This window comes from Protopterus annectens, chromosome 6.part0 (assembly GCF_019279795.1).
Source record: "Protopterus annectens isolate FY-2018-M chromosome 6.part0, PAN1.0, whole genome shotgun sequence".
Classification (NCBI taxonomy): domain Eukaryota; kingdom Metazoa; phylum Chordata; order Ceratodontiformes; family Protopteridae; genus Protopterus; species Protopterus annectens.
Genome location: NC_056737.1, coordinates 1,467,376,561 through 1,467,394,136, shown reverse-complemented (window position 1 = coordinate 1,467,394,136; position 17,576 = coordinate 1,467,376,561). Strand labels below are relative to the sequence as shown.

General features: G+C 36.5%; 1 protein-coding gene across 1 annotated transcript in view; it reads left to right on the top strand.

Moving 5' to 3' along the window:
- LRP1B (LDL receptor related protein 1B) overlaps positions 1-17,576 on the top strand; it is a gene marked incomplete at its 5' end in the record, with an annotated part of 5,941,474 nt that overhangs the window by 3,552,576 nt on the left and 2,371,322 nt on the right. The window contains one exon of the mRNA XM_044073672.1: positions 13,840-13,953. Coding sequence (XP_043929607.1) covers positions 13,840-13,953 — 114 coding nt within the window. The remainder of the gene's footprint in view (positions 1-13,839; positions 13,954-17,576) is intronic.

Genomic DNA, 17,576 nt, shown 5'->3' with positions numbered 1-17,576 from the left:
AAAAGATCTAACATCCCAAACACAAACATTTAGTGACACATGCAACCGGATTCTGGCAAGAATGGAGAAAGCGGAAACCAGAATAGCAGCAAATGAAGACAACATAATAATGCTCACTAAAAGAATTGAGTCCCATGAGGCTGACATTCAAATGATGCAAAACAAAATTCTGGACTTGGAAGCAAGATCGAGACGTAACAACATAATTATCAGAGGGATCCCAGAATCAATCCAATATAATGATCTGACTACTTCCATTATACAAATATTTGAAATACTGCTTAAGGACTCCGTGGCTGTTAAGCAAATTGTCATAGAAAGAGCGCATAGAGCATACAGGGACTCTCAAGCTTCAAATACACCCAGACCTGTGTATGTCAAAATATTAAACTACCAAGATGTGAGCAAAATACTTCTAACCATTAAAAAATCTGGTAGTTCTATAACATGGCAAAACTATAAAGTTTCCATAGCACAGGATTTACCAACACAAATAAGGCAGTCTATTGATAAAAACATTAGATTCCAAATGAAATATCCTAATAGTTTAATTTTTACTGTTGATGGCATTAAGTACACTGTAAGTACGAAAAAAGAAGCCAGACCTACCTTTTTGAAACTTTTCAAGGCTCTGCCACCGTCGGAAATGTGAACAGTCCATCTAGGCTTTCTTCAACATCAGCGTGAATGGGATTCTTCATTTACGATGATCCGAGGCTTTGGAATCCTTTGTCTGTTCTTGTTTTTGCAGCAGGCCAGGAAAATCTCCGTTTTATCTCCTTATCTCATTTTCCCAGCTGAAACCCGAAGATTCCAAGAAGTTTTATGACTTTAGCGAGCACTTCTGACCCTCGAGGCAACAGGAAATGTGTTAGAGGAAGCAGGGGGACTGTTTTCAGTGTGGTGCATCCTGGAGGTCCGTTCGCGAATTGGTTCCCCCATCGCGAGCGCGAACGAAGGAAGTAGAACTGCCTGAACTGATGCAACTGCTGGGAAGAAAGAAGAACTACTGAAGAAACAAAACAAAGTTGTTTATGAACTTATTTAAGGGTAAAATGCCTGCAGGATGTTTAATGAAGCCAAGTGGGTCAGGTAAATGCTAAGTGAATGGCTGGATTGTTAAAGAAGGAGATTGTATGGCATAGTGGTAGATTAAGGTAATGTAGTCTTTATTTTATTTCTCTTTCTTGCTTTCTCTCTATTCTTGCTCTTTTTCTGTCTTGTTAATAATTCTGTATCTCTCATGCTTCATCCTTTTAGAGAGAGTGTATCATCTGTAATTAGATATTGATGTAAGCACACTTAGTTTAATAGAGGTAAAAGATATGGTGACAATAATAAAGAACATGCAATAATATGGTTTAAGATGTGTTAAATAATCCATCTTCCTCCCCTTTCCTCTTTTTCTTGTGTGCTCTCTTTCTGTTTCTTTAACCTCTTTATTCTTCTCTTTTTCTTTACTTACTGTTACAACAAGTGATTGTGCATTATAGTTTTATTTTTAACTGCAATGATTTCCAAGTATCAGCATGGTACTTTGTAAGATTGTTTTGGAGTAATATAGCTGACTATAATAGTCAGATTATTTAAACAAAATGTATAACAACTGTGTGCCTATTATGTGAACTGATATTTAAAATGTTATAGAACAAGAAATTATAATGCTTGTATGCTAATGCTGAACATAAAGACTGATAGAAGTGAACTATTCTGACTGTCAGGCACAATTAGTTTATATGTATACTGGGGAAAATGTACAGAGCTGTAGTTACTTGTGTGCAGTGTTTAGTAGGGAATGTCAGGTTTAGGCTTTGTAGACGTAGATGTAGTTGGTGTAGGTTTTTTGCATGACATTTTATTGTTAATTAGTAGATTTGGTAGATTAGATACTCGGGGAGGTCTAAGCAATGTGAAAAGCCTATGTTCATCCTGGTCCAGAGGAATAGTGGATAGGCACTGGGTAGGGATGGGATGGCAGTTTTGCTTCCAAATAATTTACGAAATGCCAACACTTGTCAATCTAAGGTGGTCAAAAAAAACTAGATATCGATGTACATTTTTAAGTAGCTTTGAATGTGGATAATAGAATCCTGGAATGTTAAAGGACTCCAGAACATGAAAAAAAGAAAGCTGTTTTTGCATCTATTTTTTAAATCAATAGCAGGCTTTATCTTATTACAAGAAACGCATTTGACTAATGACCAGTGGGAGACAATGAAGGATAAGAAATGGATTAGGAAGATTATGGCGGCGGAAGGGACAATGAATAGTGCTGGGGTAGCAATTATAATTAAGAATCACTTTCAAGGAGAAATTTTGGATGATAAAATAGACAAAGAAGGCAGATGGTGTTTGGTGGTTCTCAAATCCGACTGTTATGATAAACCTATAGTACTTATATGTGTATATGCCCCTAATGTGAACCAACATCATTTTATAACTTCAATTTGCTCCATTTTACAGTCATATAATAACTGCTACATAGTGATGGGAGGTGACTGGAACTCATACCAAGATTCTAAACTGGATAAGTTGGGGGCTTCTACAGCTTTTAATAAGCAGGCAATGGTAGCGTTGAAAGAACTGAGAACTGATTTCAAACTGTATGACCCTTTTAAACACACACACATACAAGCAAAGGCAGAGAACTTTACCTTTTACTCTAGCTGCCATAAAATGTGGTCGAGAATTGACTTTTTTCTAATTTCAGAAGTATTGATTTCACTTGACCCCAGGGTTTCTAATCAAGCTAGGCAGCTCTCTGACCATTCTAAGATAACTTTAACTCTAAATACCAATATTATGAACACTAAAAGCCATCATGGATATAATTGGTCCTTAAACCCATACTTATTGACCAAAGAGGATATATTACAAGAAGTCAAGGAGATACTTAAACAATTATTATACAATATTCCCCGAAATAGACACCCAATAGATATAGAATGGGCTACAACTAAAACATTGGTAAGAGGATTATTGATTCAGAAAGCTACATATTATAAAAAATTACAAAATAAGGAACAACTGGATTTGGAAACCAAAATACAACTATTGGACCAGGAGTTGATGGGGAACTATAATGAACAGACAGAAACTGAGTTATTAAGATGTCAGAAAGAGCTGTTTCTACTGCTTAATAGAAAATTGACACTTTATGAACAAAGAAGTTTAGTAAAGTATGCAAATCATATTCAAACTCCCTCGAAAGCTTTAGCCCATATTATTAATCAGACGAAATCAACATGATTAATTACTGAAATAAATCATAACAATACTATATATACTGACAAGGCAGATATCATGAAGATTTTTGAACAAATTTTTAATCAGATGTACGGTGAGCAGCAAGCACACTTCCAAGATAAAGATAGGAAAGAATTCCTACAGAAAATTATTTTTCCTAATATTGATAAGGACTCTCATGGAGAATTAATTGCATCGATTACAGTTGAGGAGGTTTTGGAGGCAATTAAGAAATTGAAGCCCCATAAAGCCCCAGGGCCAGATGGTATGACCTCTGAATTCTACAAATCTTTTAGTGTGATTCTGAGCAGTGTACTTTCACAGACTTTTAATTATATCATTCTGAATGGTAGCAATGATCCCCACTTTAATGCCTCAAGGACAATTCTGATATTGAAGGAGAATAGTGATTCCAAAAATCCAGACAATTACAGGCCCATATCACTGCTGAATATTGACATGAAAATCATGACATCCATTCTAGCTAGTAGACTGAAAAAAGTAATAAATTCGATAATATCAGAGGAACAGGCGGGGTTTATAGATGGGAGACAGACTACGGACAATACATTAACTCTTCATACACTAATTTCTTATGCAAAGTATAAAAATATGAACATATATGCCCTAATAATTGACGCTCAGAAAGCATTCGACAGAGTTAATCTGGCATATTTATTTGATATATTATCATATTTCAATATACCTCAGGAGTTTATTTCAACATTAAGGAAATTATACAATAATGCATACACTAATTTATCTATAAATCATGAATGCTCCAAAAGGATTCAAATTAAAAATGGTACTCGACAGGGATGCCCATTATCTCCCATACTGTTTAATCTGTATTTGGAGCCCTTATTTCTACATAGGAAGCAAAATGTCTTTTATAACTCTCCAGTACTTCTTGGGATAAATGTTAGGATGGCTGCCTTTGCAGATGATTTAAATATATACTGTACCACACCGGTTTCGGATACTGAAAAAATACTAGCAGCAATACAAAACTTTGAGAGAATTTCTAATTACAAACTAAATTTTAAAAAAACCAAAATATTCCCTTTAAAGACACCCACACCTTTTTCAATGCTACCATTGATAGGACAAGTAAGGACGGAAGAAAGGATACAATATCTGGGGATTGCATTCTCAACTGAAAACAGAGATTTCTTTATAAATAATATTAAGGCAACTGGAGACCGAATAACATTGGATTTAAAAAGATGGAGTAAGTTGAAATTACCGATGATGGCAAGAGCAGCGATTATAAAAATGAATGTTCTTCCCAGAATGCTATATATTTTTAGAGCGGCACAGCTCAAAATCACGAAAACATTTTTTAAGCAGTTTCAGATAGGATTGGGGAGATTTCTTTGGGAACCCAGGAAAACGAGAATATCATATGAGAAATTGACGGCTCCCAAAAATAGGGGGGGGTTGGATCTACCGGATTTTGAAATGTACTATTTAGTGATTCAGGCTAAAAGGATTTTAAGGGTGTCTTACTTGGACAGTAATAGTAGAAAATGGATACCCAAATGGGTGCTTCTAACTTGTAAACACATAAAAGGAGTGGGAATTAACGTTAAAGCGGTACAATTTTTAAATAATCGAACACTGAGCAAATATGATTTAATGGAGCACATTAAGATTTGTGTAATGGCAATTCAAACTCTGTTTGCCTCTTTAAACTTACTAAACTATATGATGGTTTTTCAACCGTTTCATGGGAATCCAAACATAACTATTGGTAGTCAACTGATAGATTTAAAGAAATTTCCCCTTATTAAGGATTTAACTGTGCTTGATTTATACCCCTTCTTAGGAGTATCAGTACACAATATTTTAAAAGAGATGAATCTTCCCATTTCTTATTTAATTATAATGAGGCAGCTAAAAGATCTTGCCATAAATTATTTTAACAGCGCCGAAATCAAAGAAGAGGACTTAGTGATCTCTCGTAATCTGTGGGAAGCCTTGCTACAAGATAGGAAATACATAACCTCAGCATATAAAGTGATAAAAGAGAGGAAATACAATAATTATATTCTTTTATCGAAATACTGGAAAGAGAAATTGGTATCCCTAGATGATAGTAAGATATTAGAGGCATTTAGCTTAACATTGAAATCAGTATCCCTTCAAAAACTGGTCTTTACTCAACTGATGATATTTAATAATGCGTATTATACTCGTCTCACTCTTCATAAATTTGATTCGAAGAACTCACCCAAATGTCCACAGTGTTTAAATCAGACAGCGGACCTGCTACACATGTTCTGGAGTTGCAAGTGCATTTATAAATTGTGGAACTCATTAAAATTGCAGTTACAAAAAATGGGTTACCAAAACTCAACACTCTCCTGGGAATTTTTGATTCTCCATATCCCCCCCGGAGAATTTAGATAAATCAAAGAGGATCGTAATTATGAATATCAGTTTATTAATGAAATTATATATAGCCACAAATTGGTTGAACCCAGCTCAGACATCGTGGGAAAATTTCAGGCTGTTAGCGATTAAGCATATCTTAGCGCATAAATTATTAATTAGTAACAACAAGAAAAGTATAAATAGTATAAAAATATGGGAGCAAATTTTTAACATTGTGTTGGCTTAGAGGTTCCTATCCACTTTCTCTCAGGACATACAGTAAGAGAACAAACTTAATCTTAGATTAGATAGAGGACGTAGAAATAATACAGATTGTTGGCTTTGGTTTGTTGCTATTCTCTTTTAGTTTTTTCGTTTTTTTTTTTTTTTCTCTACCTGATTAGTAAGGTATCTATTGTTAATGCATGATGTTGACATATGATATGGAGCTAACCATTGGAAGCAATTTTGTACATAATGTAAATAGTGTGTGGATTGTGTTATGGTTTTGAAAAATAATAAAAATGATTATCGAAAAAAAAAAAAAAAAGAAATGGCAGTGATCAAGTGATCTGTGGCAGCAGCAGCAGTTAAGAGATTTTCATACCTCTTGACTTCTTAGCTCAAGGTATCTGGATAAGCCTAAAATAAATAGGGGGCAAAGGCTCAAAATAGGACCATAATTTAAATATTGCTGGTAGAAAGTCACAAAGGTATTTTAATATTAGAATTTGTGTTAGCATGCATTTTCTGAAGCAGAGGTGTGTGTGTGTGTGTGTGTGTGTGTGTGTGTGTGTGTGTGTGTGTGTGTGCGTGTGTGCGTGTGTGCGTGTGTGTGTGTGTGTGTGTGTGTGTGTGTGTGTGAGTGAGTGGCTGAGACTGACCACCAGCAGCAGTAGTAAAGAGGTTTGCATACCTCTTGACCTCTCAGTTGAAGAAAACTGGATAAAGCCTAAAAATAAGGGGGGACAACCCTCAAAAATAGGAACAGATTCTAATTATTGTTCTTATAAAATTACAAAGTCACTTAAATAATAGGATATGTGTTAACATGAATTTTCTGAAGGAAACGTTATATTTTGGATGTTTATTGCTTCTTCCAACACCATTTACATATACTACAGCAACTTTAAAGCATTAGGCAGAGGAACTATTTTGCATGAAAAATATATAAAAAAAATAGTAATTAAAAAAAAAAAGTAAAACACAACAATTTTTCAGACAGCCTATTTTCTAAGTGCAATAGTGCCCTCCAGGGTATGTGTAATTGTGGACAGAATGCCCTTCCGCTTGGCAGGCATTATTTTCACAATAGCACACACCCTGTTGGCCATTATTCCTGCATGACAGCCAGTAGCATGGTTTTATGTGTAGCTCAGACAATTTCAACATGCAGTAAATAGATGGTACCCGCTGCTTACCTTAATGGAGCCTAAGAGGTCTGGACTGTGGTGCCTCATGTCACTATATTTGTGATGGAACTGTTCTACCATGTTTGCGATGACACTCACATGGGTGCTAGTCTGGGCTAAGCTATTCTAGGCTTCAGTCATATACTGGTGCCCTCGATAGCCCTCCTGCTGGTGTCTCTGACTGTAATACTTATGGAAGAGGGGGTAGAGAAATATTTTGACTCCCCTCTTCACTACTTCTGTTTTCTAAAAGGTGCACTACCATCTTCTTCTCCAGCCATGATGTCTTACTTTGGCAGCAAATTGGCACACAAATCAGGTCTCACATGTTCATCTGCTCAGCACCAACAAGCATTGATGGGCATTTGCACAATGCATTATGGGCTCAGATAATATAGGCCCTGGATTGTTATGGTTCACAGTGGTACTTTAATGTCTTAAACATGGCAGTTCTGTATTCCTGCATATGTTGTTAAGAAATCAGGAACTACAGACATTCGAGTCAGAGATAGTTCGATTTTGAATTACAGATCACCCTGCAAGCATGGTCTGGACCTCTCGTACGTGGTGCTGCCCGCATCACCCATTCATGTGAACAAAATGGAGGAGACTTAAGCATGATGGTTAGCAAGTGTGCTCTTCATGCAAATTAAGTGATTTAGAAACAATAATGAGTTGCACCCTAATTAGTATAATTGCTGCAGCCAGACATGTGACTGTATAATACAAGGCAGATAATCTTAGTGTGCTATAGAAGAAGCTGCAGAGGAGACAGGTTTGGGAGATGTAAAAGCTGAATGACTGAATATTTGATCAACCAAAACTACAGCTCTGATTTTACAAGATAAATGGAATGTTTTACAAGTCTATCCTTTGAAGTACTGCAGTTTTTTCAATGCAGTTGAACATAATAAGCGAGAGGTTTGTCAGTAAGTTGTACTAAGAGTGGAATTGCAAGGGTAAGGCTCTTGTTGGCCTAATGGACTGTTAAGGTTAATGTGAGGCACTTGAGTCTGCTGTTTACATTACATATGTGTCAGTTGCAAAAGTATTTTTAACCCTCAGATAAACATCCATGTCACCTTTCTTATTAGCAGTGGTATAGGCAATGGTTTTTGGTATGAGCGAATGCTCAGTAAACTTAAATGCCTGACTTTAATTAAAGAATTTGACGACAGATACATAACTCTCAGGTACTCAGACAGCATTCTGTATGACCAAAGGGGTATAATAGTAGAGTATAAATTTGGCAGGGCAAGACAGGAACAAGGCAGCTAGTACAGCTTTTTTTTGTTTGCATACCTACAGAGCAATGCCTAAAAACAGAGAAAGCAGAAGCACACTGCTGACTCTGGGATTTCTGTTGAAACATCTTTGTAAGCCAAATTTATTAGATGTGTAGAATAAGCTATTACTATAGGCCCTATATTTCCATCAGATATGGCCATTTTGCCTGCACGCAGTGCCTGCGATGATATTGTGCAGACATTATTGCGGCTGGTGGCTACAACTGCAGGTATGAAATGGTGCAATACAAGGCCAATAACGCTGAACATGCTGCCCAACAAAGAACACAAATCATGGCCTGGGTATTTAGAACTGTGGGTGGGAGTCAATAAACATATCATCTGTCATGGAGACTGAGCCTTGTCCCTGGCCTCTTTAAGAGGTGGAGACACCTCTACAGAGTCCCACAATGCAGTGCTAGATGTTGGAAAAGAGTGACAGATGCCCAAAAAACAATCCACTGGAGATGCTCTAGGTATTCAGAAATATTTTTGTGTATGAATACCTGTAATTAATCTGCACCCCTTAGTCACTGTCAAAAGTATTAAAACCGTCAGACTTTTGGTATGCAAGTACATCAGGAGTTCACTATCTGCACAAGGTATGCAAATAAATTACAAATTTCTATGCTTATGTGTTACAATTACTTACTTATACTTTTCTGGTGCCAGGTCATACTAACACTGGATATTTTGTGTATTTTATCCAACTCCAGCACTGTGAAACTGCTCTATCTGATGTTGGAGGATATGCACCCTCTAGTAATTATGCCAGGGATGAACTGGATCAGTCAGGGAATACAGAGTATGCATTGTTCACCTGGATGTGACCACTGCATCCACAGCACAGGCAATGGACACAGCTTCTGCTTGCAGATACCCAGTCTCCCTATATCTCATAATGAGGACAAGTTAATGAAGACATTAGAGTACTACAGTACTAGAGTACTTGGTAATAGTTTTCATTCTTACTCACAAACGCTGGCTAATGTATAATGTATGTACTGTACCTATGTACTATGTATGTATTCTACCTATGTTCCAAATTTCAGCTGTACACCACAAATCTATTAATTACCTTTATTTTTTAAATTCATATTTTCTTGTTTGTTCTCTCCACTGTAACTGTTGATGTGCTGCATAGCACTGTAAAAACATGTACATTGTAATCTGTGTGTATACTGATCATGTGTATATATCTAAATGTATATGTAATTTTTCATTGTGGAGCTTTTCTCCCTGGGCCTCTGCTGAAAAAGGGCCTGTTCGGCTCAGTCAGACACCCTGATTAACAAATGAAAAATAAATAAATTAATAAAATTAATCAGAAAAGTGTGCTGGCCCCCAGTTGACAGATGTCAGAATCTTCCCCTTACACCTGTGGACAGAGAGGTCCACTCAGGGGATGTGTAATGGTCGTCACTAGTGACATATTTACTGCACTCTCCCAAGGATTGTATGCCATTGACCAAAAATCAGTGTATATGCAGGGTCAAATTGGAGGCACAAGTTAGCATTACCACAGCTGTGGCAGAGACACAGAGGATGATTCAGTGTGTGCTTGATGGCCTATGAGAGTACATGCACAATGTATACAATTGTTTGGAGAAACTCAAGTCACATACTAGAACAAGCAATGTCTTGTCTGGTTTGCCTGCCAGGGGTGAGTAGCCATCTGTAGAGTCATTCAACTGCTACAGCCACAAAATATATCAAGTGTGGCATAGATGGCCAAGATCTCCCTCCTGCACAGCTAGCACTTCCTTTGCAACATCTTTTGTGGAGTTGTCTTTACCCAGGAGAAGATATTTTGGTGCTCGTGGCTATCACCTCAGTGGTACATCCTGTATGAAAGTCATTCAAAGTCATACAGCACACCAGCATCTAGGCATAGTACATCCACTAATATCCTACTAGAGCCAAATCTCATGGGTGGGGGCATGCCATTCACACTCTGAACCTGTCCAGTAGTCTAATCCAGAGTGCTGCGATTACTGATGAGGCTGAGTCCCTGTGAACCCCTGCTCACACCACTGCAGCCCCCAGTACATCACACCTCCACTGACACTGACCCTTCTCAGACAGTATTAAATTTAAGGCCCCCTCCCAAGAACTGAGAGGACAGACAAAAGCAGCGCATTACTTTCTAACTCCTCAGGACTGTGAAAGGCATCCACTGCTGAACTCCATTCCCCATTTGTGCAAATAAAAATATGCCCATCCCTTTGTGCATTGTTACTTGCATTGCCTGTGCCTGTTGTACTGTGTGACCAACTTATGCAAGGATATTTACTACCTAGTGATAGTTTTGCAAGCATCATTTTTACAGCAGTGTACTGCCTTATTCTTGTCTACTATGTTCTGATGCTATGTGCAAGCCACTGCCTATTAGCCAGTGCATGGCACACTGCACCTTCCTCTGTCTGACATGATAATCTTCTGTGGCTGGCTCCTCCGTTGACTCCTCATCTGATACATCCATCACTGCCTGGTGTGTTGGTGGCTTCTAACACTGCAAGTGTTCACTCTCCTATAACTGTTTCCTAAGTATGACTGTAACATTGCCCACGCTGACAGTATTTTTACAAGCATGTGCCTTCAGCAACCCAAGCACAAGCTCATTAATGCTTTTTGTTTATAACTGGGCATGGTTGTACCCATGGCCTGTTTGATTTTGTGGATTTCTAACAAATGTCATGAGGTCATGAGCTAGGGTTTCAGGCCACGTGCAGAATCATCAGCAAGATGCCCTTGTGGGATGTCACCCCTTGCTAGCTGTTGGTACAGGTCATATGTGTGCCATAATTGGGGATTGTGATATTTACCTGGGAGGCCCCTGCTCACATGGTAGGCAATACCCCATGCATTGCAGATCATTTGGCAGTTGATAGAGTGATACTCTTTGAAGTTTGTATACATCCTTTCCAGTTCACCAAGTGGGGCCTTTATTTCACTAGCAGTACAATCTATGACTCCCAGACTTCTGGGGTGTTTCTATGATATATCATCATCACCATAATCATCATAATCAACAGCCCCCCCCCCCCATTTCCCATTTTCTAAATGGGGTCAGGCTATTGTATCAATTGTTGCCATCTCTCTCTCTCTCTCTGTTCAATGCCACTCTCCTACCTTTTTCCACATTCATGGCTGACTGTCACAAGTTTTCTCTCACACAATACATTCACCTCTTTGCTGGATGACCCTGTTATTTCTTACCTTTTTCCTGGCTGTCCCAAATCTTCTTCACCAGTTTGTCTCCTGCTTTTCTACAAATGTCCCAAACCTCCATAATCTGTTTTGAGCTAATTTGACTTCTGCTGTCATGTCCTCATTTCTTTTTCTGTCTCACAGTGTTCATCCTACCACCCATCTCAGGTACTTTATCTCCATCACATCTAGCTTCCTCAACAGCTCTGCCTTTACTGCTTGAGTTTTTTCTACCATATAGTAGTAGTACTGGTCACAGCACTGCTTTGAACACCTTAACACATTAATTTTTAGCTTCTTTGACATTCTTCCATCATACACTACACCTGACACTCATAGAAATAGTATATATCATGCAGACAGCCCCGAAGAAGTTGACATAGATTCATGGAGACACTGCACAAAGGAAACCATGACTATGAATTGAGTCCCAAGTATGGTATTACAATACTACGCCACCAAATATTATGAAATGTAATTTTTCTTTAACTTTTTTCATATCGGAATTATATGTGCTAGAATGGGAAATTGACACCTGACTGTGAACTTAATGAATAAATGTCAACTTCTTGGGTCTATCTTATAGGTTCTTAGGTAAGTATTAGGTAATCAGTTGTAGACCATTACAAGTCTATCCATTAAACCATATTCAAAGATTCCTTCCAACCTCAATGAGGGCAATATAAGATAATCTGGAGATGAAAATGAGTTTGCATATCCAATTATCCAGCTTTACCTTAATGATGGCAAGGGTGTTCCTCTGCTTTACATGTACTGGGAGTTTATTCCAAAGATGAAGGATATGTTGGGATATGGCTAATCATTCCACCGTGTCTTGTTTATCTGTTAACTGTGTATTTGAGTGCCCATCAGTTCTGAAAAGAAACACAGGTCAAAATGGTTGGATTTTTCATGATTGAAAAGCTAGAAACACATCCTCACAGAGGAGTCTATGAGAAATTTAGTACAGAAAGGTGTCATTCTGCCCTGATAACTAAGACTTCTAAGACCCTTCATCACTTTAGATAGGAATCTCTGAGTTCTCTCAAGTTGATTGATATGTTTAGACAAATACTTGTCGAAAGGGGCACTATTATTAGCAATGGATATGATGAGATATGAGTAAAGGACTAGGCTTGCCACCCCTCCATTTTTTTTCTGGACTATCCGGAAATTAAACTGATTCTCCGGTAGTCCGGAAAACACTGTACAAACTCCGGTATTCTGTTTCAAAAAGGAAACAGACTATCGGAGTTTGCAAATCGGCTGATTTACTATGCTTTTTTACAGAAAAGCATAGTAAATCAGCCAAAAGCAGGTGTCGGGAATGAAAAAAGAGGGCATTCCCGCCGAGTGATGCCATTGTGACATCACAAAATAGGCAGTATGTGGGCGGGAGAGGGGGGTGGGGAGGCAGGGTTACTGGTGACGTGAGGGGCATGGCTTTACTCCAGTTTTAGTCGTGAAGGAAGGTGGTAACCCTATAAAGAACAAATAAGCTAATTGGAGTAAAGAGTAATTAAGACTTCTTTGTCTCTCTCAAATGCCCCTTTGTCAATTGCTGCCAGTGATTTCAAGTTCCATCCATTGAGCATTGCTATTTTACTATAATCCTGCTGACTTAGGACAGACATAGAGAAGAGAAAGCAACTTTATATACTAGCATTTCTTCCAGTCTTTATGTTTGTGTGATTTTGGATTTGGTACTTAAAAATTAAGATGTAAAGGGTGCTATGAGACTTGCCCCCCCCCTTCAGAAAAATGCATATTACAGTCTTTTCAGCTTCATTCGTGTTGCATTCTTGTATTATGTTTGGTCAGTTCTGTTGATCGAATTACCACAGCTTTTATTAACTGTAATCTTTTGATGGTCAAAGGGTGACTTCTAGCTCCTAACTACATATACTTTTATTATTTGTCATTAATACATTGAAAACTGAAGTTAACTTATTTTTTAAAGCTTACTCTGTAAAATTGTTATACTGTAGCATAATTTGTCTAACTGATCAGCTGTATGATATGTGTAAAATACAAATAACAGTTACTGTGAATATTGTATGTTTTTTGTATTCATTACACACCAGTTCCAGCTATTGCATTGTAGAATTAAAGTTAAGCTGCAGCAAATAGGTTACCTCTGATGTAGGTTATAAAATCTAATATAGCTGTTAATTTACCAAAGTGATTAAGATAGATGAATACAGATAGACATAACACAATCAGACAGATTAATGTAGAATTAAATGAAGGAAGTAGTTGTGTGATAACTTTTCTGTTTATTTATTTAGTTAGTTATTTTTACTTTTCAGGTGTTTCATGTGGCTCATCAGAATTTTCATGCATGAACAGGAGCTGTATCCCCAAATCAGCATGGTGTAACCAAATTATTGACTGTGAAGATGCATCTGATGAAAAGAATTGCAGTAAGCTACTGATTTTATAATATTTCTTAATATTCTTGTTCAGCTTCAACAAATGTATGACCTCTGCTGACAAGACGTTTTTTATGTAGTGCTTATCATTTTATAGATCACTTGCCTAATGATATTATATGTATCTGATTGATTGATTTAACTTAACAAACCATGGTTTAAACAAGCGATACAAGTTCTGTTATTACTTTTTGTGGAATATTTCCAAAAAGTACTGTCGAAGTATAAGAATTCTAATCTAAAAATTATATAAATCTGTGATAAGTAAGACTTATTTTTCCTTTGCTCAATATTTGTGGAGAAAGATTTCTTATCCAACTTATCTTGTTTATCTTTGAGTTTAAAAAATCCCTACATATTTGTAGTGTTAACCACTTATTAGAATTGTGATAGTATCTCGACATTAAGTTTTCAGCAGAATGCATTTCAGTTCCATTTTAAGACTGATGCCAATAAATCAAGTTATTTTGTTCTTTTAGATCTATTATTCTAGTGAAACTGTGAGTTTCTAAGCATTCATTTGCATGTGCTAGTGGGAAAATTGAAAAGCTTAGGTCTTTAAAACAATAATTAAAATATATGAATTTCCAGAAAGAAAAAATAATATTATTTATATCTGGAATTGGATTAGAAAAAAATGTTTCAGTTTAAATAATATTCTTCTACTAGCCAGACAAAACTGTTAGGAGCCATTTGTTATGATAGTTAGTAATATGTTTGTTATTTTTGCATAAAAACAACGGATGCATTAGTTTTCATTTTGATCCATATGATGAATTTATCCACAATGCAATAATTTTTACAATAGTTGAAGTAGCATACAATTGAATATCAGAGAATCCTATTCCACCTTTATCCCAACCTTTGTGTGCCAATTAAAAGAAACTCTGGGTTGATTTGGATGTCAAAGTAGCTTAAGTAGGATGTTAGTAATCTTTTTCATTAATTTTTTGGTGGAGACAATGTTAATGATTGCATAACAAATAATATTTTAGGGTGAATTACCATCTTAATTAACATTAAACATTCTTCCAGCGTAATCATTTTAAGAAAGAGAGAAAAGGCTACTTATGTCCCATTTCACTTTAAATGAGCCGTATTAGTTATCACTATTCCCATCTTCTCTTATAACATCTTCATGGTCCTCAGACTACAATAAGAAGGTTATCAGATGTTAGTTCCACATTTATTATAAAGGTCAAGAAGTTGCATATTATTATTTATTTTATTTACTGTGTATAAAATTATTTATACAACAATCTACGAGATATATACATGTCTTTTTGTCCCTATATGCCTCTGTTCCTGCTTATACTATCTATCTTATACCATTTACTATTTATATGAATTCCGCACTTCAATTATAATCCATATTAACTATGCTGTTTGAAAGAACAGATGTACCATCCCTTATACATCAATAAATCATTATTCTGGTTCCTTCTTTTGTTATATACTTTCATTTCTTGGAAACAAACCACTACCTTGTTTATGCATTATATCAGAGGGAATTGAACTAACCACATATATTTTTTAAATAAAATCTATCAAATATAATCAGCCTGTAATTTTTAAATCAAATGCCACAAAATATAATAATTTGTCTCCTACTAGACGTTTCTTATTATAAACTGGAGTGTGGTCAATCTGTTATTATATAACAAGCAATCAATCTGCTAATATATGACAAGCAATCAAAACTATAAACCAATTAGTATTAGTTTTACACCTCATTTTTTTTACTTTTAATTTATTATATTATATAGATTATGTAAATTCCTTATGTATGATTTAATACAATGTGGTTTAATTCCTAGATATGAATGTTTTAAAGTTAATTTATCAGTGTTAATACTTAAAGCATACCACATTTCCCATTTTAACATTCTAATACATCATTTGCTGTTCAAAAGGCGAGTTGAAAGGTCAGCTTTCAATTAATGGAAGAAGAAGGTAAGAACAACACCTTATACAACCTTTTAAAGATATAAAGTCTCATAAAAGTGCTCACAGCACAAAACAGTTTCTTTTAAAGCTAAAATATGTTAAAGGCCTAAAAAGTAGTTTGTTTAGCTTTGTTTAGATGCACTGAATTCACAAATGAATTAAAAAACGTCAAAGCATTCTAATCAAGAAAAAAAACATGAAACTCTTTAAATTTCAAATCCTTCCACAATAACGATACAATCTTTTCAGAAATTCTGCATGTACAGATAAACTCATGACAATCACAAGTATTCATTTTTATCTTTCATTTTAAAATAAAGACTTACTTAGCAAGTTACTTTAAACAGTAAATTACTAAATATTATAAGAAGACAGTAGCTAAGCAAAGTTAGAGATAAAACAATGATTCTTACTTTACATATGAGGGTGTGTTCTCAGGGTTTCATGTTTACCATGGATATCAAAATCTGCCAAATAATTAATGCTAAACAGGGACAAAAACTGAAAACTATGGCAGAAACACAAAAATCCTACAGGCTTATTGAATTACAAGAAAGTAGGCAACTAAGCAAAAAAGAATGTAAACAAAGATAAAAAAGATTATTTCCTAACACTCCAATCCAATCAGAAGTATAACCCCAGGAAATTCTGGACAACTGTATCATCCCACCTAAACCTTGGCACTAATAATAATTCTTCTGCCTTCCCAGATAAAACTCCAGTACAAACGGCCCATCTCTTCAGCGCTCACTTTATTAACTTCATATCAAGCATCACTGCCAACATTTTCCACCCTCACTGTGTCACACTTTCTGATAACATTCCAACTACACCTCCCCTTCCTACCCTCTCCTCCTGTCCATCCTCACTCAGTTTGCATGAAATTGTAACCCATCCATCACCCACTTTCACAATCAAACCTGTTCCTACAGCTGCCATAAAAAGATGACTACTAAACTCAAACCTAGTGCCACTGCAGCTGACAACCTACCCACAGAATATCTAAAGCTAGCTGCTGATGCCATCACCTACTTTATCAGTAGACTTGTCAGTTGGTCCATTCTAGAATACTATGTGTCTAAAATCTAGAATAAGGGATTCATTCTTCCCCTGCATAAAGGTGGCAGTTAAACCAGTCTCTCTAACTTCCGACTTATTGCTATACTCTCCCCATCTCCAAACTCCTCGCGAAATGTATTCGCATACAACTTTTAAACTTTCTGCATAAAAAATCACATAATTTTCCCTACATAGCACAGTTTCAGGCCAGGTCGTGCTACCTTGACCACCTTGATATCTTTCATGGACACACTTAATAAAGCCTGAGACTCAGGTAAAATAATTTATTTTCTATATCTCAACTTATCAAAGGCTTGATACAGTCTCTCACCCCTTAATTCTACTCCAGCATTCAAAACTCAGTGTCTCTCCAACCCCTCTTAACTGGTTCTCTAGCTAGCTATCAGACAGGCAACAGTCAGTTAAATGGAAGCACTCCCTCTCCTTATACCTCTACAATCCCACCAGTGTTACCCAAGACTCCATATTAGGAGCCCACCTCTTCAGCATCTTTATTAATAGTCTCCACTCGTCATGAAGCCAATGCTCTCTAATTCAATATGCTGACAACTCAACTATCATCTGCCCTGCCAACTCCATCGCCGATC